The 24,377-nt window shown below is 40.0% G+C and overlaps 1 protein-coding gene across 1 annotated transcript in view; it reads left to right on the top strand.

Annotated features, from left to right (window-relative positions):
• TRPM7 (transient receptor potential cation channel subfamily M member 7) overlaps nt 1–24,377 on the top strand; it is a 626,812-nt gene that overhangs the window by 133,988 nt on the left and 468,447 nt on the right. Inside the window, exons 2-4 of the mRNA XM_053717440.1 lie at nt 17,305–17,384; nt 19,832–19,870; nt 20,322–20,520. Coding sequence (XP_053573415.1) covers nt 17,305–17,384; nt 19,832–19,870; nt 20,322–20,520 — 318 coding nt within the window. The remainder of the gene's footprint in view (nt 1–17,304; nt 17,385–19,831; nt 19,871–20,321; nt 20,521–24,377) is intronic.

Genomic DNA, 24,377 nt, shown 5'->3' with positions numbered 1-24,377 from the left:
TCTTCAATCAAAAGTTTGTTATTTTATAATAGCACCGGAGTGTGTTATTCCTTCTCTGGCAGAGTTTGAAGAAGAATCTACCTGAGTTTTTTCTATGATTTTAGCCGGAGTAGTTAAGATCATATTGCTGTTTCTCGGCCATCTGAGGAGAGGTAAACTTCAGATCAGGGGACAGCAGGCAGATTAATCTGCAAAGAGGTATGTAGCAGTTTATTATTTTCTGACATGGAATTGATGAGAAAATCCTGCCATACCGTTATAATGTAAACTCAGCCTTGAATGCAGTAGATGTAGCTGATATCAGGCTGTCATGTATGTATATTTTACACTTCAGTTTTCTGGGAAATGGTACTTCTCTGGCTTTTAAACTGTATACATAGACTTAACCTATTTTGCAGGGACTTGCAATAGGTTTTAAATGACAATTAATTATTGAGGTAAAACGTTTTTTTGCTGGCATGTAAAAACGTTTTTTTCTCTGAGGTACTGGGTGAAAAAATGTTTTGGGCACTTTTTTTCCACTTGGCAATAGTTTTGATTTAAATTAGAGCAGTTCACTGATCCCTCTCACTGTTATGTGTGTGGGGGAGGGGCCATTTTGGTGCTTTCACTATGCATCAGAAAAACTCAGTCAGAGGTTCATTTTCTTCCTGCATGATCCGGTTCATCTCTACAGAGTTCAGGGATCTCAAGAGTCTTTTTTGAGGGAAGTAATCATTCACAGCAGAGCTGTGCTGATTGTATTGACTGTGATATAAAAAACGTTTATTTGTGTATTTTTTTCTGCTGCCTGGGTTAGTTATCATTTGCTGAGGGGAACAATCCTTTGCTAAAACTGTATATTCTGACAAAGATTGATGCTATAACTTAATTATTTTATCTGTTATAATATTTTCTGTGCTTCTTAAAGGCACAGTTCGTTTTCATATTATTTGTAAATTACTTTGAAAAGTATTTCCAAGTTGCTGTTTATTTGCTAGTGTGTTAAACATGTCTGATTCAGAGGAATATCTCTGTGCTATATGTGTTAATGCCAAAGTGGAGCCCAATAGAAATTTATGTACTAAATGTATTGATGCTACTTTAAAAAATAGTCAATCTGTACAAATTGAACATATTTCACCAAACAACGAGGGGAGAGTTATGCCGACTAACTCGCCTCACGTGTCAGTACCTGCATCTCCCGCTCAGGAGGTGCGTGATATTGTAGCGCCGAGTGCATCTGGGCGGCCATTACAAATCACATTACAAAATATGGCTACTGTTATGACTGAAGTTTTGGCTAAACTACCAGAACTAAGAGGTAAACGTGATCACTCTGGGATGAGAACAGAGTGCGCTGATAATGCAAGGGCCATGTCTGATACTGCGTCACAGTTTGCAGAACGTGAAGACGGAGAGCTTCATTCTGTGGGTGACGGTTCTGATCCAAATAAACTGGACTCAGACATTTCAAATTTTAAATTTAAGCTTGAGAACCTCAGTGTGTTACTAGGGGAGGTATTAGCGGCTCTGAATGATTGTAACACAGTTGCAATCCCAGAAAAAATGTGTAGGTTGGATAAATATTTTGCGGTACCGACGAGTACTGACGTTTTTCCTATACCTAAGAGACTTACTGACATTGTTACTAAGGAGTGGGATAGACCCGGTGTGCCTTTCTCACCCCCTCCTATATTCAGAAAAATGTTTCCAATAGACGCCGCCACACAGGACTTATGGCAAATGGTCCCTAAGGTGGAGGGAGCAGTTTCTACTTTAGCTAAGCGTACCACTATCCCAGTGGAGGATAGCTGTGCTTTTTCAGATCCAATGGATAAAAAATTAGAGGGTTACCTTAAGAAAATGTTTGTTCAACAAGGGTTTATATTGCAACCTCTTGCATGTATTGCGCCTGTTACGGCTGCAGCAGCATTTTGGTTTGAGTCTCTGGAAGAGACACTTCAATCATCCACACTAGATGACATCACACACAAACTTAAATTCCTTAAGTTAGCTAATTCATTTATTTCAGATGCCGTAGTACATTTAACTAAACTTGCGGCTAAAAATTCAGGATTCGCCATTCAGGCACGCAGAGCTCTGTGGCTAAAATCCTGGTCAGCTGATGTTACGTCTAAATCTAAATTGCTTAATATTCCTTTCAAAGGGCAGACCTTATTCGGGCCCGGCTTGAAAGAGATTATTGATGACATTACAGGAGGTAAAGGTCATGCCCTGCCTCAGGACAAGGCCAAAGCCAAGGCTAGACAGTCCAATTTTCGTTCCTTTCGTAATTTCAAAGCAGGAGCAGCATCAACTTCCTCTGCACCAAAACAGGAAGGAGCTGTTGCTCGCTACAGACAAGGCTGGAAACCTAACCAGTCCTGGAACAGGGGCAAACAGGCCAGAAAACCTGCTGCTGCCCCTAAGACAGCATGAATTGAGGGCCCCCGATCCGGGACCGGATCTAGTGGGGGGCAGACTTTCCCTCTTCGCCCAGGCTTGGGCAAGAGATGTTCAGGATCCCTGGGCGTTAGAGATCATATCTCAGGGATACCTTCTGGACTTCAAATCCTCTCCCCCAAGAGGGAGATTTCATCTGTCAAGGTTGTCAACAAACCTAACAAAGAAGGAAGCGTTTCTACGCTGCGTACAAGATCTTTTATTAATGGGAGTGATCCATCCAGTTCCGCGGTTGGAACAAGGACAAGGGTTTTACTCAAATCTGTTTGTAGTTCCCAAAAAGAGGGAACCTTCAGGCCAATCTTGGATTTAAAGATCCTAAACAAATTCCTAAGAGTTCCATCGTTCAAGATGGAAACTATTCGAACAATTTTGCCCATGATCCAAGAGGGTCAGTACTTGACCACAGTGGATTTAAAGGATGCTTACCTTCACATACCGATTCACAGAAGTCATTACCGGTATCTAAGGTTTGCCTTTTTAGACAGGCATTACCAGTTTGTAGCTCTTCCATTCGGACTGGCTACGGCTCCAAGAATCTTCACAAAGGTTCTGGGCACTCTTCTGGCGGTACTAAGACCGCGAGGAATTTCAGTAGCTCCGTACTTAGACGACATACTGATACAAGCTTCAAGCTTTCAAACTGCCAAATCTCATACAGAGATAGTACTGGCATTTCTAAGGTCGCATGGATGGAAAGTGAACGAAGAGAAAAGTTCTCTCTTTCCACTCACAAGAGTTCCCTTCCTGGGGACTCTGATAGATTCTGTAGAAATGAAGATTTACCTGACAGAGGACAGGTTAACAAAACTTCAAAATGCATGCCGTGTCCTTCATTCCATTCAAGAGACCAGAAATTCTCTTCTATGGTGGCTTTATCGGCCACATCTGTCCAGGGGAATGCCATTCAGCAGGCCAGACTGGTCAATTGTAACAACAGACGCCAGCCTACTAGGTTGGGGCGCTGTCTGGAATTCTCTGAAGGCTCAGGGACTATGGAATCAGGAGGAGAGTCTTCTTCCGATAAACATTCTGGAATTGAGAGCAGTCCTCAATGCTCTTCTGGCTTGGCCCCAGTTAGCAACTCGGGGGTTCATCAGGTTCCAGTCGGACAACATCACGACTGTAGCTTATATCAACCATCAGGGAGGGACAAGAAGCTCCCTAGCAATGATGGAAGTATCGAAGATAATTCGCTGGGCAGAGTCTCACTCTTGCCACCTGTCTGCAATCCACATCCCGGGAGTGGAGAACTGGGAGGCGGATTTCTTAAGTCGTCAGACTTTTCATCCGGGGGAGTGGGAACTTCATCCAGAGGTCTTTGCCCAAATACTTCCACGTTGGGGCAAACCAGAGATAGATCTCATGGCGTCTCGACAGAACGCCAAGCTTCCGCGCTACGGGTCCAGATCCAGGGATCCGGGAGCGGTCCTGATAGATGCCTTGACAGCACCATGGACCTTCAGGATGGCTTATGTGTTTCCACCTTTCCCGATGCTTCCTCGATTGATTGCCAGAATCAAACAGGAGAAAGCATCAGTGATTCTAATAGCGCCTGCATGGCCACGCAGGACTTGGTATACAGATCTGGTGGACATGTCATTCTGTCCACCTTGGTCGTTACCTCTGAAACAGGACCTTCTGATTCAGGGTCCTTTCAAACATCAAAATCTAACTTCTCTGAAGCTGACTGCTTGGAAATTGAACGCTTGATCTTATCAAAGCGTGGTTTTTCTGAGTCAGTTATTGATACCTTAATACAGGCTAGGAAGCCTGTCACCAGAAAGATTTACCATAAAATATGGCGTAAATACCTATATTGGTGCGAATCCAAAGGTTACTCTTGGAGTAAGGTTAGGATTCCTAGGATATTGTCTTTTCTACAAGAAGGTTTAGAAAAGGGGTTATCCGCTAGTTCCTTAAAGGGACAGATCTCAGCTCTGTCCATTCTGTTACACAAGCGTCTGCCAGAAGTTCCAGACGTTCAGGCTTTTTGTCAGGCTTTGGCCAGGATTAAACCTGTGTTTAAAGCTGTGGCTCCACCATGGAGTTTAAACCTTGTTCTTAACGTTTTACAGGGTGTTCCGTTTGAACCCCTTCATTCCATTGATATAAAGTTGTTATCTTGGAAAGTTCTATTTTTAATGGCTATTTCCTCGGCTCGAAGAGTCTCTGAGTTATCAGCCTTACATTATGATTCTCCTTATTTGATTTTTCACTCGGATAAGGTAGTTCTGCGTACTAAGCCTGGGTTCTTACCTAAGGTAGTCACTAACAGGAATATCAATCAGGAGATTGTTGTTCCATCCTTGTGCCCAAATCCTTCTTCGAGGAAGGAACGTCTTTTGCACAATCTGGATGTAGTTCGTGCCCTTAAATTTTATTTACAGGCAACTAAAGATTTTCGACAAACGTCTTCCCTGTTTGTCGTTTACTCTGGTCAGAGGAGAGGTCAAAAAGCTTCTGCTACCTCTCTCTCTTTTTGGCTTCGTAGCATAATTCGTTTAGCTTATGAGACTGCTGGACAGCAGCCTCCTGAAAGAATTACAGCTCATTCCACTAGAGCTGTGGCTTCCACTTGGGCCTTTAAGAATGAGGCCTCTGTTGAACAGATTTGCAAGGCTGCAACTTGGTCTTCGCTTCATACTTTTTCCAAATTTTACAAATTTGACACTTTTGCTTCCTCGGAGGCTATTTTTGGGAGAAAGGTTCTTCAGGCAGTGGTTCCTTCTGTATAAAGAGCCTGCCTATCCCTCCCGTCATCCGTGTACTTTTGCTTTGGTATTGGTATCCCACAAGTAATGATGACCCGTGGACTTATCACACTTAACAGAAGAAAACATAATTTATGCTTACCTGATAAATTCCTTTCTTCTGTAGTGTGATCAGTCCACGGCCCGCCCTGTTTTTTAAGGCAGGTAAATATTTTTTAAATTATACTCCAGTCACCACTACACCCTTGGCTTCTCCTTTCTCGTTGGTCCTTGGTCGAATGACTGGAGGTGACGTAGAGGGGGGGAGCTGTATGGCAGCTCTGCTGGGTGAATCCTCTTGCACTTCCTGTAGGGGAGCAGTTAATATCCCACAAGTAATGATGACCCGTGGACTGATCACACTACAGAAGAAAGGAATTTATCAGGTAAGCATAAATTATGTTTTTCCGGTTCCTAAAAGAATTTCGGAAATTATAAAAAAGGAGTGGGACAGACCGGGTATACCGTTCTCTCCTCCCCCTAATTCCAAGAAAATGTATCCCATATCAGACACCATTCGGGACTCTTGGCAGTCGGTCCCTAAGGTGGAGGGAGCTATTTCTACCCTGGCTAAGTGTACAACTATACCTATTGAATACAGTTGTGCTTTCAAAGACACTATGGATAAGAAGTTAGAGGGTCTTCTAAATACATTATTTATTCATCAGGGTTTCCTTTTACAACCAACAGCTTGCATTGTCCCAGTCACTACTGCAGCAGCTTTTTGGTTCAATGCTCTAGAAGAATATCTAAAGGTTGAAACTCCTTTAGAAGACATTTTAGATAGAATTAAGGCTCTCAAGCTAGCTAATTCTTTTATTACAGATGCCGCTTTTCAAATTGCTAAGTTAGCGGCGAAAAATGCAGGATTTGCCATTTTAGCGCGTAGAGCGCTATGGCTCAAATCGTGGTCTGCTGATGTGTCATCAAAATCTAAGCATTTAGCTATTCCTTTCAAGGGTAAGACCCTATTCGGGCCTGAATTGAAGGAAATCATTTTTGACATTACTGGAGGTAAAGGCCACGCCCTACCTCAGGATAAGTCTGTTAAGATGAGGGGTAAAAATAATTTTCGTTCCATTCGAAATTTTAAATGAGTACCCTCTGCTTCCTCTTCCTCCACAAAGCAGGAAGGGAATTTTGCTCAATCCAAGTCTGTCTGGAGACCTAACCAGGCTTGGAATAAAGGTAAACAATCCAAGAAGCCCGCTGCTGCTACAAAGACAGCATGAAGGGGCGGCCCTCGATCCGGGACCGGATCTAGTAGGGGGCAGACTTTCTTTCTTTGCCCAGGCTTGGGCAAGAGATGTTCAGGATCCCTGGGCATTGGAAATCGTGACCCACGGGTATCAACTAGAATTCAAGGATTTTCTCCCAAGAGGGAGATTTCATCTTTCACGATTGTCTGTAGACCAGATAAAAAAAGAGGCGTTCTTATGCTCTGTAAAAGACCTCTCTATGGTGGGAGTAATTTGTCCCATTCCAAAACTGGAACAGGGACAGGGGTTTTACTCAAATCTTTTTGTGGTTCCCAAAAAAGAGGGAATTTTCAGACCCATTTTAGATCTCAAGTGTCTAAAGAAGTTTCTCAGAGTCCCATCGTTCAAGATGGAGACTATACGAACAATCTTACCAATGATTCAGGAGGGTCAATATATGACTACCGTGTACTTGAAGGATGCATATCTTCATATCCCTATTCACATGGATCATCATCAGTTCCTAAGGTTTGCCTTCCTGGACAAACCTTTTCAGTTCGTGGCTCTTCCCTTCGGGTTAGCCACAGCACCCAGGATCTTCACAAAGGTTCTAGGATCCCTTGTGGCGGTTCTCAGACCGCGGGGAATAGCAGTGGCGCCTTATCTGGACGATATTTTGATTCAGGCGTCAACTTATCATCTGACAAAATCTCACACAGACACAGTGTTGTCCTTCCTGAGAACTCACGGTTGGAAGGTGAACATAGAAAAGAGTTCACTAGTTCCACGGACAAGGGTTCCTTTCTTGGGAACTCTGATAGACTCGGTAGACATGAAAATATTTCTGATGGAGATCAAAAATTCTAAATACTTGCAGAGCACTTCAGTCCATTCCTCGGCCATCAGTGGCTCAGTGTATGGAGGTAATTGGATTAATGGTAGCGGCAATGGACGTCGTCCCGTTTGCTTGCTTTCATCTCAGACCACTGCAGCTGTGCATGCTCGGACAGTGGAATGGGAACTATGCAAATTTTATCTCCACAGATAAATCTGGACCAAGAGACAAGAGACTCTCTTCTTTGGTGGTTGTCGCTGGATCATCTGTCCCAGGGGACGTGTTTCCGCAGACCTTCGTGGGTGATAGTGACAACGGACGCCAGTCTTCTGGACTGGGGTGCAGTCTGGAATTCCCTGAAGGCTCAGGGTGTTTGGACTCAGGTGGAGTCTCTACTTACAATCAATATTCTGGAACTGAGAGCAATATTCAATGCACTTCAGGCGTGGCCTCAGTTGGCTTCGGCCACATTAATCAGATTCCAGTCGGACAATATCACGACTGTGGCTTATATCAATCATCAGGGGGTAACAAGGAGTTCCTTAGCGATGATAGAAGTATCCAAGATAATTCGATGGGCGGAGGGATCCCTCTTGTTGTTAGAAAACTGGGAAGCGGATTTTCTAAGTTGTCAGACTTTTCATCCGGGGGAGTGGGAACTCCACCCAGAGGTATTTGCTTCATTGATTTATCAATGGGGCAGACCGGAATTGGATCTGATAGCATCTCGTCAGAATGCCAAGCTTACACTTTACGGATCCAGGTCGAGGGATCCTCAGGCCGAACTGATAGATGCCTTGGCAGTGCCTTGGTCGTTCAGCCTAGCTTATGTGTTTCCACCGTTTCCTCTCCTTCCACGCGTGATTGCTCGGATCAAACAGGAGAGAGCTTCAGTAATCCTGATAGTGCCTGTGTGGCCACGCAGGACTTGGTATGCGGATCTAGTGGACATGTCCTCTCTGCCACCGTGGAAACTTCCTTTGAGACAGGACCTTCTCATTCAAGGTCCTTTCCAACATCCAAATCTAAATTCTCTGCAGCTGACTGCTGGGAGATTGAACGCTTAATTTTATTTAAGCGGGGATTCTCTGATTCGGTCATCGATACTTTGATACAGGCATGTAAGCCTGTCACTAGAAAAATCTATCATAAGATATGGCGTAAATATCTTTATTGGTGTGAATCCAAGAGTTACTCATGGAGTAAAGTTAGGAATCCCAGGATTCTGTCTTTTCTCCAAGAAGGATTGGAGAAAGGGTTATCAGCAAGTTCCTTAAAGGGACAGATTTCTGCTTTGTCAATTTTGCTTCACAAACGTTTGGCAGATGTTCAGTCTTTTTGTCAGGCTTTAACCAGAATTAAGCCTGTATTTAGACAGATTACTCCTCCCTGGAGTTTGAATTTAGTTCTTAGAGTTCTTCAAGGGGTTCCATTTGAACCCATGCATTCTATAGATATTAAATTATTATCTTGGAAAGTTTCGTTTTTGGTTGCTTTGTCTTTGGCTCGTAGAGTTTCTGAGCTTTCAGCGTTACAATGTGATTCGCCTTATCTTATATTTCATTCTGATAAGGTGGTTTTGCGTACCAAATCTGGATTCCTTCCTAAGGTTGTTTCAAATAAGAATATTAATCAGGAAATTGTTGTTCCTTCCTTGTGTCCTAATCCTTCTTCTAAGAAGGAGTGTCTGTTACATAACCTGAACGTGGTCCGGGCCTTGAGGTTTTACTTGGAGGCAACTAAGGATTTCCGTCAATCATCTTCATTATTCATTGTTTATTCCGGAAAACGAAGGGGTCAGAAAGCTACGGCTACCTCTCTTTCTTTTTGGCTGAGGAGTATCATCCGCCTGGCATATGAGACTGCTGGACAGCAGCCTCCTAAAAGAATTACGGCTCATTCTACTAGGGCTGTGGCTTCCACATGGGCTTTTAAAAACGATGCTTCTGTTGAGCAGATTTGCAAGGCTGCGACTTGGTCGTCTCTTCATACTTATTCCAAATTTTCCAAATTTGATACTTTTGCTTCTTCTGAAGCTGTTTTTGGGAGAAAGGTTCTTCAAACAGTGGTGCCTTCCGTTTAGGTCTCTGTCTTGTCCCTCCCGTTTCATCCGTGTCCTATAGCTTTGGTATTGTATACCACAAGTAAGGATGAAATCCGTGGACTCATCGTATCTTGTAGAAGAAAAGTAAATTTATGCTTACCTGATATATTAATTTCTTCTACGATACGACGAGGCCCTCCCTGTCATTTTCAGACAGATTTAGATTTTATTTTGTATAACTTCAGTCACCTCTGCACCTTTTTAGCTTTTCCTTTCTCTTCCTAAACCTTTGGTCGAATGACTGGGGGTGGAGGGAAGGGAGGAGCTATATATACAGCTCATGGACTCATGGACTCATCGTATCTTGTAGAAGAAAAGTAAATTTATGCTTATCTGATATATTAATTTCTTCTACGATACGATGAGTCAACGGCCCTCTCTGTCATTTTCAGACAGATTTAGATTTTATTTTGTATAACTTCAGTCACCTCTGCACCTTTTTAGCTTTTCCTTTCTCTTCCTAAACCTTCGGTCGAATGACTGGGGGTGGAGGGAAGGGAGGAGCTATATATACAGCTCTGCTGTGGTGCTCTTTGCCACTTCCTGTTAGCATGAGATTAATATCCCACAAGTAAGGATGAAATCCGTGGACTTGTCGTATCGTAGAAGAAATTAATTTATCAGGTAAGCATACATTTTTCTTTTTGGACCTCAGGGACAACTAAACTTAGAATTTTGAATCCCGTGGACCACTAACATGATTTTTTTTTATAAAAAAGGTACAAACCTCTATGTGTGTGTGTGTGTATGTGTATGTGTGTGTGTATATATATGTATATATATATATATATATATATATATACATACACACACTATAGTGTACATAACTAGTATAACCATAGTTAAGTTTACAATATGTATATATTTACACATTTTTAAGAATTATTTTTTGGAATTAAATAACTAAATGACAGATGAAGGGTGAGTGCCAACTTTTGAGCGGCACAAAGTGGGGGAAAAAGAATTATGTTTAAAAGGACCACTAGACTTCCAAGTCTTCCAAGTTACCTCCCCAGTTAGGAAATATTCAAAACTACTTATGATCATGGACAGACATTGGAGTCATACATTAAGTTTATATCAGAAAGCTCTCAATACAGATGTGAGCTAACCATGACTGATGTTACTGGCAATTACTATAATACTGGTGGGATATGGCTGATCTGCTGGATGGCAATTACTGGAATTCAGGTGGAATGGCTTTGTGTGCTGGAAAATTATTAGAATAAAAATAATTAATATTTAATAAATAAAAAAAGAAAAGATGGAGGTGAGGAACACAAACAGTGATGTAAGTTCATCTAAAGGAATTAGGAAAACTACGAAGAGACAGGTAAAGGGAAGAAAATAAATGAAATATAAGAGAGAAATTGATTTTTTAAGATTTTCTTTTTTATATACTTTAATTCCACTATTTAAGCCAAGACTATACCAACTTCTGCTGGATTTAGAATGGAAGTATCTTTCTCTGAGCAGCACGCCGGGCGCGAGGAGATAAAAATAATATCTAGCTACGCAAGTTGTGCTGTACTACGCAACATGCGTAGGGAGATTGTAATTTAACTTCTCCTCCGTCGGTTTTCACTGATGTCCAGCCAGGCACTGTAGGGAGTTGCGGCGCTATGGGGTTGACACCATCAGGGGAGATTAATTCCTGCTTGATGGTGTCAAGGACCACCAACATCTTTTCGTGGACCACCAGCGGTCCATGGACCACTGGTTGGACAACCGCTGCACTATACTGTCCAAATCCCTTTAAAATATACACACACATCACAGCGGTAAAATGCACACATCTTCTCCCCCTAGTGTAGTCAACATGTAATCGCTACACTAAAAAAATCACCATTTTGTTTATTATTAATCCTGTGCATTTTTTTTTTTTTGGTTATCTAATTTGGAGATTAAAGATGCACATTAATGACAGAAGCATTTTAGGATTGTAATTGCTGGAAAAATAAACTGACTGTATCGGAAAAAAGTTCTAAAATGTTGTTTACCAAAGCAATATATGTTTGATGTTTCCTAGGTTTTATTTTCTTTCCCTTTGGTGGTTTAAAAAGTGATTATACTTTGATGCCTTCATGTATGCTAGCAGAAATTAAATACTTAAATTAAGGCTGGCATTTAAAAACCATTTGACTTAATTTTGAAGCCAGTGTTACGTGACGCTTAAAGAGACAGTCTACTCCAGAATTTTTTTTGTTTAATAAAAAGATAGATAATACCTTTTTATTACCCATTCCCCAGTTTTGCATAACAAACACTTATTCTTTTTACCTCTGTGATTACCTTGTATCTAAGCCTCTGCAGACTGCCCTCTTATTTAATTTCTTTTGACAGACATGCATTTTAGCCAATCAGTGTTTTCTCATAAATAACTCCATGGGAGTGAGCACAACGTTACCTATTATGGCACACATGAACTTAAAGGGACAGTCTACACCAGAATTTTTATTGTTTTAAAAGATAGATAATCCCTTTATTACCCATTTCCCAGTTTTGCATAACTAACACAGTTATAATAATATACTTTTAACCTCTGTGATTATCTTGTATCTAAGCCTCTGCAAACTGCCCCTTTTTTCAGTTCTTTTGACAGACTTGCAGTCTAGCCAATCAGTGCCTGCTCCCAGATAACTTCTCGTGCATGAGCACAGTGTTATATATATGAAAAACGTGAACTAACACCCTCTAGTGGTGAAAAACTGTTAAAATGCAATCTGAAAGAGGTGGGCTTCAAGGTCTAAGAAATTAGCATATGAACCTCCTAGGTTAAGCTTTCAACTAAGAATACCAAGAGAACAAAGCAAAATTGGTGATAAAAGTAAATTGGAAAATTGTTTAAAATTACATGCTCTATCTGAATCATGAAAGTTTATTTTGGCCTAGACTGTCCCTTTAAGCTGTCTGTGATTAAACTGTCAAAATGCACTGAGATAAGAGGCGGCCTTCAAGGGCTTAGAAATTAGCATATGAGCCTACCTAGGTTTAGCTTTCAACAAAGAATACCAAGAGAACAAAGTAAATTTGATGATAAAAGTAAATTGGAAAGTTGTTTAAAATTGCATGTCCTATCTGAATCTTGAAAGTTAACATTTTGACTAGACTGTCCCTTTAACCCCTTAATGACAACTGACGTACCAGGTACGTCATGCATTAACAAGCAGTTAATGACAATGGACGTACCTGGTACGTCAGTTGTCTAACAGAGTGCTGGAAGCGATTGCAATCGCTTCCAGCAGCTCTCAGGGTATTGCAGTGATGCCTCCATATGGAGGCATCCTGCAATACCTTTTTAGAAGACTCCGATGCAGAGAGAGCCACTCTGTGCCCCTCTCTGCACTGGTAGCGATGGTGCCGGTTCGTTGGTGGGTGGGAGCGTAACAGGGAGGCGGGTGGGCGGCCCATCGCTACCCGGCATCCGGTTCCTAGAAGTGCAATGTGCACGCCGGGTGCCGGGAGCGTGCGGGGGGCGCGCGTGCGCGTGCATTAGCTGGCCACTGACACCAATGAGGAGGGAAGAGGGGGGGGGGGGGGGAGATTTTAAAAAATAATAATATAAAAGGATCTGGGAGGGGGATAGGGGTATTTTGGGGGGCTGCTACACTACAGAAAACAAAAAAAATTGCAAAAGAGGAAAAAATACTTTTGTTTTTGGGGCAAATTGGGTACTGGCAGACAGCTGCCAGTACCCAAGATGGCCGCAATTAGATAGGGGAGAGGGTTAGAGAGCTCCACCTTTTATTTAGTACTGGCAGACTTTCTGCCAGTACTTAAGATGGCGGGGACATTTGTGGGGTGGGGGAGGGAAGAGAGCTGTTTGGGAGGGATCAGGGGGTGGGATGTGTCAGGTGGGAGGCTGATCTCTACCCTAAAGCTAAAATTAACCCTGCAAGCTCCCTACAACCTACCTAATTAACCCCTTCACTGCTGGGCATAATTTACGTGTGGTGCGCAGCAGCATTTAGCGGCCTTCTAATTACCAAAAAGCAATGCCAAAGCCATATAAGTCTGCTATTTCTGAACAAAGGGGATCCCAAAGAAGCTTTTACAACAATTTGTGCCATAATAGCACAAGCTGTTTGTAAATAATTTCAGTGAGAAACCTAAAATTGTGAAAAATGTAAAGTTTTTTTTTTATTTGCTCGCATTTGGCGGTGAAATGGTGGCATAAAATATACCAAAATGTGCCTAGATCAATACTTTGGGTTGTCTTCTAACAAAAAATATATACATGTCAAGGGATATTCAGGTATTCCTGACAGATATCAGGGTTCCAATGTAACTAGCGCTAATTTTGAAAAAAAGTGGTTTGGAAATAGCGAAGTGCTACTTGTATTTATGGCCCTATAACTTGCAAAAAAAGCTAAGAACATGTAAACATTGGGTATTTCTAAACTCAGGACAAAATTTAGAAACTATTTAGCATGGGTGTTTTTTGGTGATTGTAGATGTGTAACAGATTTTGGGGGTCAAAGTTAGAAAAAGTGTTTTTTTTTCCATTTTTTCCTCATATTTTATTATTTTTTTTGTAGTAAATTATAAGACATGATGAAAATAATGGTATCTTTAGAAAGTCCATTTAATGGCGAGAAAAACGGTATATAATATGTGTGGGTACAGTAAATGAGTAAGAGGAAAATTACAGCTAAACACAAACACAGCAGAAATGTAAAAATAGCCATTGTCATTAAGGGTAAGAAAATTGAAAAATGGTCCGGTCATTAAGGGGTTAAGTCGCCCCATAGCTAGAATGTATATCTGTTTTGGCCAGAGACCATAGAGAAATGTACAGACTTTCCTACTCAGCCTTTATGTCCTGTTATTTTACATTCAGAAATGGTGATGTTTATTACTCACAACTCTAGACATATAACTATAGCTTTGCACTATAAAATTAAATAAATTAAAAGCCTTAGTTATTTTCAGAGATCTGAGTTTGTGTGTGTTGGGGGGAGCTTGACTCTTGCAGAAAACACTGTTTAGCTTTATATTTATTTTAAATTACATTGATTGGATAATATAATTATTTAAATACATGAAACAGCTTTTAGCTTTCCATCTGACTCTAAAATTTGGGAATTATCAAATAACAGCTTAATTTGTAAAATACGAAGTGATTCTTTTAGATCATTGGAAACACAACAAGATTATATTTAAATTTGCAAGTATGCATAAATAGCCTTGTTCATTTGCAGTTGTCCTAAATCTTCATTTATACAGATCTAGCCATAAAATAGTAAATCTTTGTATAATACGATTCACCAAATCTCTCCTATGACATTTGCAAGATCCATCCTTGTAAAACCAGAGCTGACCTGTGCTTTTCTAATTCTCTCATAAGGGTGAAGGGAAATTGTGTTGCCCTAAACTTCAAGGGAAGATAGCTAGTATGGGAATAAAGCCTGAAGTTGATTAAACTCTTCAGGAGTTTTTTTTAAATTACTAGTCAGTAGGACTTGATTTTAATCGTGTTTTTTTTATATATAAATACTCATTCTTTCTGGATGTTATAATTTGAATTACGACCAGGTGGTTTCATTTTTAGATTAATAGCTTTTCATTTTTGTTTTCAATTAGATCAGAAACGTACTGATTTGGTTATATACTATTAGAAATGCATAGATAAATAATTATGAAAATATTGTGAGGTGAACTATCTCAAGTTTAATAGGTTAATTATTCATATTTCAACAACCTTTCTGCTGTACTTTATTGGAAGAAGAAAAATAGTCATTACTGTAATAATAATTTAAATTGTTTTATTAAACTAAAACAATAACATTCTAGGTTTCACTTTAATTTTTACTGCTTGCCTTTTTGTTGTAACAGAATAGCAAACATATCAGATCAGCAAACTGAAGTGACTTTCTATCAGCTGTCTGATCAAAAATATTTACCGCGCATCCGCTCCTCTGATATGTTTTCTATTTTGTTAGAACATCCTTCCCATCTCACATTTAGCTTATTGTGTAGATCTATTCCATTCCAAACAATCTTCTATTCATTGAACGTCTTGATCATTAAAGGGACCCTAAACCCATTTTTTTTCTTTCATGATTCAGATAGAGCATGCAATTTTAAGCAACTTTCTAATTTACTCCTTTTATAAATTTTTCTTTAGCCTCTTGCTAGCTTTATTTTAAAAGCTGGAATGTAATGTATAGGAGCCGGCCCATTTTTACAAATACAAATTAGCGCTAGTTACATTGGAACACTATCTTTCAGGAATCCCTGAATATCCATTGACATGTATATATATTTTTTTTTAGAAGACATCCCAAAGTATTGATCTAGACCCATTTGGGCATATTTCATGCCACCATTTCACCGCCAAATGCGATCAAATAAAAAAAATTGTTCACTTTTTCACAATTTTTTTCACAAACTTTAGGTTTCTCACTGAAATTATTTACAAACAACTTATGCAATAATGGCATAAATGGTTGTAAATGCTTCTCTGGGATCCCCTTTCTTTAGAAATAGCAGACATGTATGGCTTTGGTGTTGCTTTTTGGTAATTAGAAGGCTGCTAAATGCCACTGCGCACCACACGTGTATTATGCCCAGCAGTGAATGGGTTAATTAGGGAGTATGTAGGGAGCTTCTAGGGTTAATTTTAGCTGTAGTGTAGTGTAGTAGACAACCCCAAGTATTGATCTAGGCCCATTTTGGTATATTTCATGCCACCGTTTCACCGCCAAATGCGATCAAATTAAAAAAAACGTAAAATTTTTCACAATTTTAGGTTTCTCACTGAAATTATTTACAAACAGCTTGTGCAATTATGGCACAAATGGTTGTAAATGCTTCTCTGGGATCCCCTTTCTTTAGAAATAGCAGACATGTATGGCTTTGGCGTCGCTTTTTGGTAATTAGAAGGCTGCTAAATGCCGCTGCGCATCACACTTGTATTATGGCTAGCAGTGAAGGGGTTAATTAGGTAGTTTGTAGGGAGCTTGCAGTGTAATTTTAGCTTTAGTGTAGAGATCAGCCTCCCACCCGACACATCACACCCCCTGATCCCTCCCAAACAGCTCCCTTCCCTCCCCCACCCCACAATTGTCCCCGCCATCTTAAGTACTGGCAGAAAGTCTGCCAGTACTAAAATAAAAGGTATCTTTGAATATTTTTAAAACTTTTTTTAAGCATATTTACATATGCTGCTATGTAGGATTCCCCCTTAGCCCCCAACCTCCCTGATCCCCCCCAAAACAGCTCTCTAACCCTCCCCTCTGCCTTATTGGGGGCCATCTTGGGTACTGGCAGCTGACTGCAAGTACCCAGTTTCCAAAAAAAAAATGGTTTTATTATTTTTATTTTATTTTTTTCTGTAGTGTAGCTTCCCCCCCACATACCAACACCCCACCAGCCAAACCGATCTTTCTAAATTAAATATAATCCCCCCCCCTTTTTCCCCACTTCTAACTAAAATATTTCTGTAGTGTAGCGGTTCCCACCCGCTCCCTCCCCGTGCACACGCCCGCCCCCGCCTCCCCGTGCACGCGCCTGTGCGTGCCCCCGGCCATCCCCGCCCACGATCCCGCCCCCCCTCCGCATTACAAGGGCCATCGATGGCCGCCACCCGCCTCCCACACCGGCTCCCACCCACCAACGAACTTAGCCGTTAATGTCCGGTGCAGAGAGGGCCGCAGAGTGGCTCTCTTTGCATTGGATGGCTAAAAATGGTTATTGCAGGATGCCTCGATATCGAGGCATCACTGCAATAACCAGAAAGCAGCTGGAAGCGAGCAGGCTCGCTTCCAGCTGCTTTCCACATCGAGGACGTTAACTGCCTTTTTTTTGAGGACGTACCCTGTACGTCCTCGGTCGTTAAGGGGTTAAATAAAAAAATCTTAATAAAAAATGTTTTTTTTGGTAGTAATTTTTTAATTCAAAATCAATTATTTTAATCCACCCTGTGGTTAATATACAATGAACTGTGTTTTCTTTCTTTTATTACAGTCCCAGAAATCTTGGATAGGAAACAACTTCACCAAGAGGGAATGTATATATATAATTCCAAGCTCAAAGGATCCACACAAGTAAGTTAACTTCACTGAAATACTCATTTATTTAAATGCAGTTTTAATGCACATTCAAAATCAGTTAAGCACTAAATATTAGGGTTAAATTCCATATGATTTGGATACTGTTCTGTTTGTAAAGTTTTATTTATCTCGAACTGTAAAAAAAATTCAGAGTATCCTAATTTGTGGCAGAATTTAATACTTTATTAACGGACCATTAAGTACAGTAGATTTGCATTATCAACAAATTTACAATAAAAAGAAAATGCAATAGCACGTAGTCTGAACTTCAAATTACTTTCTTTTACTACTCTGAATGCATCTTTTGAAAGTTTAAACAGAAAAGAGAAAACTGAGATAAGAACATAGCCTTAGAACAATGCAGATAAAAATGAACATAATGTTAGCCAATGAAAGTATACCCTTCCAGCAACAGTAGAAATGGACCTACCAGTGTCATAGACTCCCGATTTATTAAGGTGTGAGCAGACCATGCTTCCAGCCAGACCTGCATTTGCGGATAGCGAGGCATACATCTGCAGCCCCTCCACCTGCTCTTGCGCAACTAATTGTGCAAGTGTAGGGCTTGTGGATCATCCCAGATGAATCTGAATCTGAAAATATAATAGGGCGAGGTTTTACAATATGAATAGAGTGGGAGATACATTCTGTCAATAGTCCTTTAACAATGGGAATAATCCATTGATCAAAGACAATAAGACTGTAACTTAATGTAAATAAAGTGTAGTAAAGGGAAATAGTAGAGGTAGCTGACAGCAGACAATATTGTGTGTTCCTCACTGTTGCAAGGTCTGGTGTGCTGGTGTGGGAGGGGAAGGAAATGTAGCTGGAGGGGTCTTGATAGGACAATTAAAGAAATTAATAAAAACAATAGGGAAAAATTAGTGAACAACGAAATAGTTGTTTAGAACCTGAGTGTAAGTAAAAAAAATATTGCAATAAAACCTACATATCTTATTAACAGCAGCAAAATAAAGGCGAGGATAGGAAGTTTATTGGACAGTATTTTGACTGGTGTATTTCTAATGCTGTAGTAAGGGTTTTCATTGGCTATACTCTTTATGAAATTTTCTCTTTCTAGTTTAAAGGGGCAGTAAATCTAAAAAATAATGTTATATAATTCTGCACATAGTGCAGAATTATATAACATTATATGAGTGCTAGATTTATAAAACCTAATATATTCGACCACGCCATTACACTTAATGCAGCTCGCTCCTGCTCCAGGAGCGAGCTGCATTGAGTGTAATGGTGCGGTCGGGCCGGGCTGTTACTAGACAGCTGGCCAGATGCGCTCTGAGGGAAAACCAGACCCGCTCAGTAGAGCACAGAGGGCGGGTCTGAAAAACCCTGTTTGTTTAGAAAGTTTACCGGATATATTAGGTTTTATAAAGCTAGCACTCATATAATGTTATATAATTCTGCACTATGTGCAAAATTATATAACATTATTTTGTAGGTTTACTGGCACTTTAACTTTGAAAAGCTACATTCAGAGTAGTAAAATGAAATTTGTTAAATATAAGTATCCGATGTTGTGATTAAATCAGTGTTTATTTAAACAATAAAAATATATTGTTATTTTTTTAAAAATTGCCTATTTGTAAGGAAGTGCAAACTTAGAGAAGACTTTTTAAAAGAAATATATCAACTTTTTTTTTTTTTTGATTGATTCTATTACGCTGAAGAAAAACCTAGCCTTCCACTATAATGTATTAATATATTATTTGCTTGGTTAAAACGTTATTAAACTATTTGATTATGGATTAATTTAATGTTTTTTTTTTTTTGGGAGAAAAGAAAATATATTTTTGGAAATACATTTACATTACAGAGGCTTATAGTTGCACAAAAAAAACATTGTAATGTCAGTGGCATGCATGTATATAGACATTATTTTAACGTTTTCCTTAACTCCACCTGGTTACAAAGCTAGGGGAAAATGTGCAAATGAGTAGTTAAGTTTTATACTTTTCCCTTCACTTCCGTGGATAATCTTTTATTTAATTACAAGTCAACTTGTAAACACAGTTTTAAACAGCTGGTTTTCCGAGGAGACTGCATAGTATGGCATGACAGTGGTTGTTCAGTCCTCTGGCAGCAGACAAAGCAGTGCCTGAAAATTCTCTCAAACTATAGGTAGCATTATGAGACCGGACCAAAATTTAGGAGCCAGAAATGTATAAATGACAAATATAATTTTATATAATATTTATAGACATACATACACAAATCCAGGCAAAATGTGCGTTCTAGTGCATAGGTTTGTAGCACTGACCAACAGTATTAGTATGGATGTCGATAAAGATTCTGAATTTCAAAACATTTTCCATTTTATAGGACAAACTGTCATCACACACACACTAGATACACTAGAATAACGTATATTGTAAGTGCATTTTTTGAATCCATATTGATTTTTTTTTATCCCTATTCATCAGATGCCTTCCGGGATGTCAGATTTGCCAGCAACTCGTGAGGTAACTCTGACAAATTTGCCTGCATGCTTTGCTGATGTGACTAACTAAAACAAATCTATGCACCATCTATTTTGATTTGGAAACCTAAAATGAGCAATATTAGTTTTAAACATTTCCAGTTGCAGCTGGGATGTTTATTTTATTACCTTATTTTATGTTTTGCTTTAGCCTTATTTGATTAATATAGATTTCTTTTTCTTTCTTGTTTTCTTTAGTCTACTTTGTAAGACCTTTGTACAATGCATATTTTACATTTTGAATGATACATTTTCTTTATCAGCTTATTTATTAGCTTTAATTTTTTTTTAATTTTTTTTTTTTTTTATTCTGTTCTGTTTTATCGGTGTGATAAACTTTTTCCTCTTTTGTAAACATTTTAAGAGAAAACATCTAGGGCCTGATGTTAAGGAAAATGTAACAAGAATAAACAAGGTGTTTTTTTCTCTTACAGGTGCTGCTGTGGCCGCTTGGTCAGGCAGCATGCTTGCTTTACAGCAAGCCATGCTATGAAATACTCAGATGTGAAACTAGGTGAAAATTTTAATGAAGAATTAGAACAATGGTCAGTAGAGAAAGACACAGAGGAAAGCCCGACAGATGCTTATGGTGTTATAAACTTTCAAGGAGGTTCACATTCATACAGAGCAAAGGTAACCAACGTTAACCAAAATCCCTTGAAGGCATTTACTTTTATACTGATCAGTTAGATGTTCTATTGCAAATGAGAGGAAAAATTTATCCCGAACCCAAAGACATATAACCTTATTATAATAAAAAAAATTACATAGTCATTGCTGAATGTTCTACTTATCTGTGTTTTGTACTTTGTGTGTTATTCTTGTTATATTTCTGAAGGTTCTATTGCCAGATCTTTGTATCTCTCAGCCTTTCTCTCAATAATTTTCCCTCATCCCGAACATCCTGTCTATCCACCTGCGCACAACAGCGCTATGTAACAGGCAATCCTTTAAACATTCCATCAACTATCATCTACAGTTATTACATTAGGATTGAAAACAAAACTGACATTTCTGTATATGTATGTAAGTAAGTGTGTGTATGTGTATATATATAAATATATATATATAGATAGTGTTGAAATGTTGGTGGCCTAAGCGTAAAAGGTCAGTTCAGAATTTACCTTCTACTAGTTTTTAGCCTGGTTTTTAGCTAAGGTTAATGTTTCTAGTTATAAGGCTGCTGTGTCCTCATAGGGGAAGTTTTTCTCTCTTTTTACTGAAACATAATTTTATTCATTGTATGTTCTGCATATTCATTCTCTTTTAAGGAAATTTCTCTTGTTAAGTGTATCCAGTCCACGTATCATCCATTACTTATGGGATATTCTCCTTCCCAACAGGAAGTTGCAAGAGGATCACCCACAGCAGAGCTGCTATATAGCTCCTCCCCTAACTGCCATATCCAGTCATTCTCTTGCAACCCTCAACAAAGATGGAGGTCGTAAGAGGAGAGTGGTGTTTTATACTTAGTTTATTTCTTCAATCAAAAGTTTGTTATTTTTAAATGGTACCGGAGTGTGCTGTTTATCTCAGGCAGTATTTAGAAGAAGAATATGCCTGCATTTTCTATGATCTTAGCAGAAGTAACTAAGATCCATGGCTGTTCTCACATATTCTGAGGAGTGAGGTAACTTCAGAGAGGGAATGGCGTGCAGGTTTTCCTGCAATAAGGTATGTTCAGTTAATATTTTTCTAGGGATGGAATTTGCTAGAAAATGCTGCTTATACTGGATTAATGTAAGTAAAGCCTTAAATGCAGTGATAGCTACTGGTATCAGGCTTATTAATAGAGATGCATACTCTTATAAAAATGTAATATAAAACGTTTGCTGGCATGTTAATCGTTTTTATATATGTTTGGTGACAAAACTTATTGGGGCCTAGTTTTTTTCCACATGGCTGGTTTGATTTCTGACTAGAGACAGTTTCCTGAAGCTTTCCACTGTTGCAATATGAGTGGGAAGGGCCTATTTTAGTGCTTTTCTGTGCAGATAAAAATACTGACAGAGACATTCAGCTTCCCTCTGCATGATACAGGACATCTCTGAAGGGCTCAAAAGGCTTCAAAGTCGTGTTTGAGGAGGGTAACAATCACAGTAGACTGTGGCAGTTGTTGTGACTGTGTTTAAAAAACGTTTTTGTCATTTATTATTCTGTTTTTGTTATTAAGGGGTTAATCATCCATTTGCAAGTGGGTGCAATGCTCTGCTGACTTGTTACATACACTGTAAAAATTTTGTTAGTGTAACTGCCTTTTTTCACTGTTATTTCAAATTTTGTCAAAATTTGTTTCTCTTAAAGGCACAGTAACGTTTTTTATATTGCTTGTTAACTTGCTTTAAAGTGTTTTCCAAGCTTGCTAGTCTGTACAAACATGTCTGAAACAGAGGATACTTGTTCATTATGTTTAAAAGCCATGGTGGAGCCCCATAGGAGAATGTGTACTAAATGTATTGATTTCACCTTAAACAGTAAAGATCAGTCTTTATCTATAAAAGAATTGTCACCAGAGGGGTCTGTCGAGGGGGAAGTTATGCCGACTAACTCTCCCCACGTGTCGGACCCTTCGCCTCCCGCTCAAGGGACGCACGCTAATATGGCGCCAAGTACATCAGGGACGCCCATAGCGATTACTTTGCAGGACATGGCTGCAATCATGAATAATACCCTGTCAGAGGTATTATCCAGATTGCCTGAATTGAGAGGCAAGCGCGATAGCTCTGGGGTTAGACGAGATACAGAGCGCGTAGATGCTGTAAGAGCCATGTCTGATACTGCGTCACAATATGCAGAACCTGAGGACGGAGAGCTTCAGTCTGTGGGTGACGTCTCTGAATCGGGGAGACCTGATTCAGAGATTTCTAATTTTAAATTTAAGCTTGAGAACCTCCGTGTATTGCTTGGGGAGGTATTAGCTGCTCTGAATGACTGTGACACAATTGCAGTGCCAGAGAAATTGTGTAGGCTGGATAAATACTATGCAGTGCCGGTGAGTACTGATGTTTTTCCAATACTTAAAAGGCTTACAGAAATTATTAGTAAGGAGTGGGATAGGCCCGGTGTGCCCTTTTCCCCACCTCCTATATTTAGAAAAATGATTCCAATAGATGCCAATACACGGGACTTATGGCAGACTGTCCCTAAGGTGGAGGGAGCAGTTTCTACTTTAGCAAAGCGTACCACTATCCCGGTTGAGGACAGTTGTGCTTTTTCAGATCCAATGGATAAAAAATTAGAGGGTTATCTTAAGAAAATGTTTATTCAACAAGGTTTTATTTTACAGCCCCTTGCATGCATTGCGCCTGTCACTGCTGCTGCGGCATTCTGGTTTGAGGCCCTGGAAGAGGCCATCCATACAGCTCCATTGACTGAAATTGTTGACAAGCTTAGAACTCTTAAGCTAGCTAACTCATTTGTTTCTGATGCCATTGTTCATTTGACTAAACTAACGGCTAAGAATTCTGGATTCGCCATCCAGGCACGTAGGACGCTATGGCTCAAATCCTGGTCAGCTGATGTGACTTCAAAGTCTAAATTACTCAACATTCCTTTCAAGGGGCAGACCTTATTCGGGCCTGGTTTGAAAGAAATTATTGCTGACATTACTGGAGGTAAGGGTCATACCCTTCCTCAGGACAGGGCCAAATCAAAGGCCAAACAGTCTAATTTTCGTGCCTTTCGAAATTCCAAGGCAGGTGCAGCATCAACTTCCTCCGCTTCAAGACAAGAGGGAACTTTTGCTCAATCTAAGCAGGCCTGGAAACCTAACCAATCCTGGAACAAAGGCAAGCAGGCCAGAAAGCCTACTGCTGCCTCTAAGACAGCATGAAGGAACGGCCCCCTATCTGGCGACGGATCTAGTAGGGGGCAGACTTTTTCTCTTCGCCCAGGCGTGGGAAAGAGATGTTCAGGATCCCTGGGCGTTGGAGATCATATCTCAGGGATATCTTCTGGACTTCAAAGCTTCCCCTCCACAAGGGAGATTTCATCTTTCAAGGTTATCTGCAAATCAGATAAAGAAAGAGGCATTCCTACACTGTGTGCAAGACCTCCTAGTAATGGGAGTGATCCATCCAGTTCCGCGGACGGAACAAGGACAGGGTTTTTATTCAAATCTGTTTGTTGTTCCCAAAAAAGAGGGAACCTTCAGACCAATTTTGGATCTACAGATCTTAAACAAATTCCTCAGAGTTCCATCTTTCAAAATGGAAACTATTCGGACCATCCTACCCATGATCCAAGAGGGTCAGTACATGACCACAGTGGACTTAAAGGATGCCTACCTTCACATACCGATTCACAAAGATCATCATCGGTTCCTAAGGTTTGCCTTTCTAGACAGGCATTACCAATTTGTAGCTCTTCCCTTCGGGTTGGCTACAGCCCCGAGAATCTTTATGAAGGTTCTGGGCTCACTTCTGGCGGTTCTAAGACCGCGAGGCATAGCGTGGCTCCGTATCTAGACGACATCCTGATACAGGCGTCAA

The sequence above is a fragment of the Bombina bombina genome, chromosome 6, assembly GCF_027579735.1.
Source record: "Bombina bombina isolate aBomBom1 chromosome 6, aBomBom1.pri, whole genome shotgun sequence".
In the NCBI taxonomy this organism is placed as follows: domain Eukaryota; kingdom Metazoa; phylum Chordata; class Amphibia; order Anura; family Bombinatoridae; genus Bombina; species Bombina bombina.
This window is presented reverse-complemented; position numbering and strand designations above follow the sequence as displayed.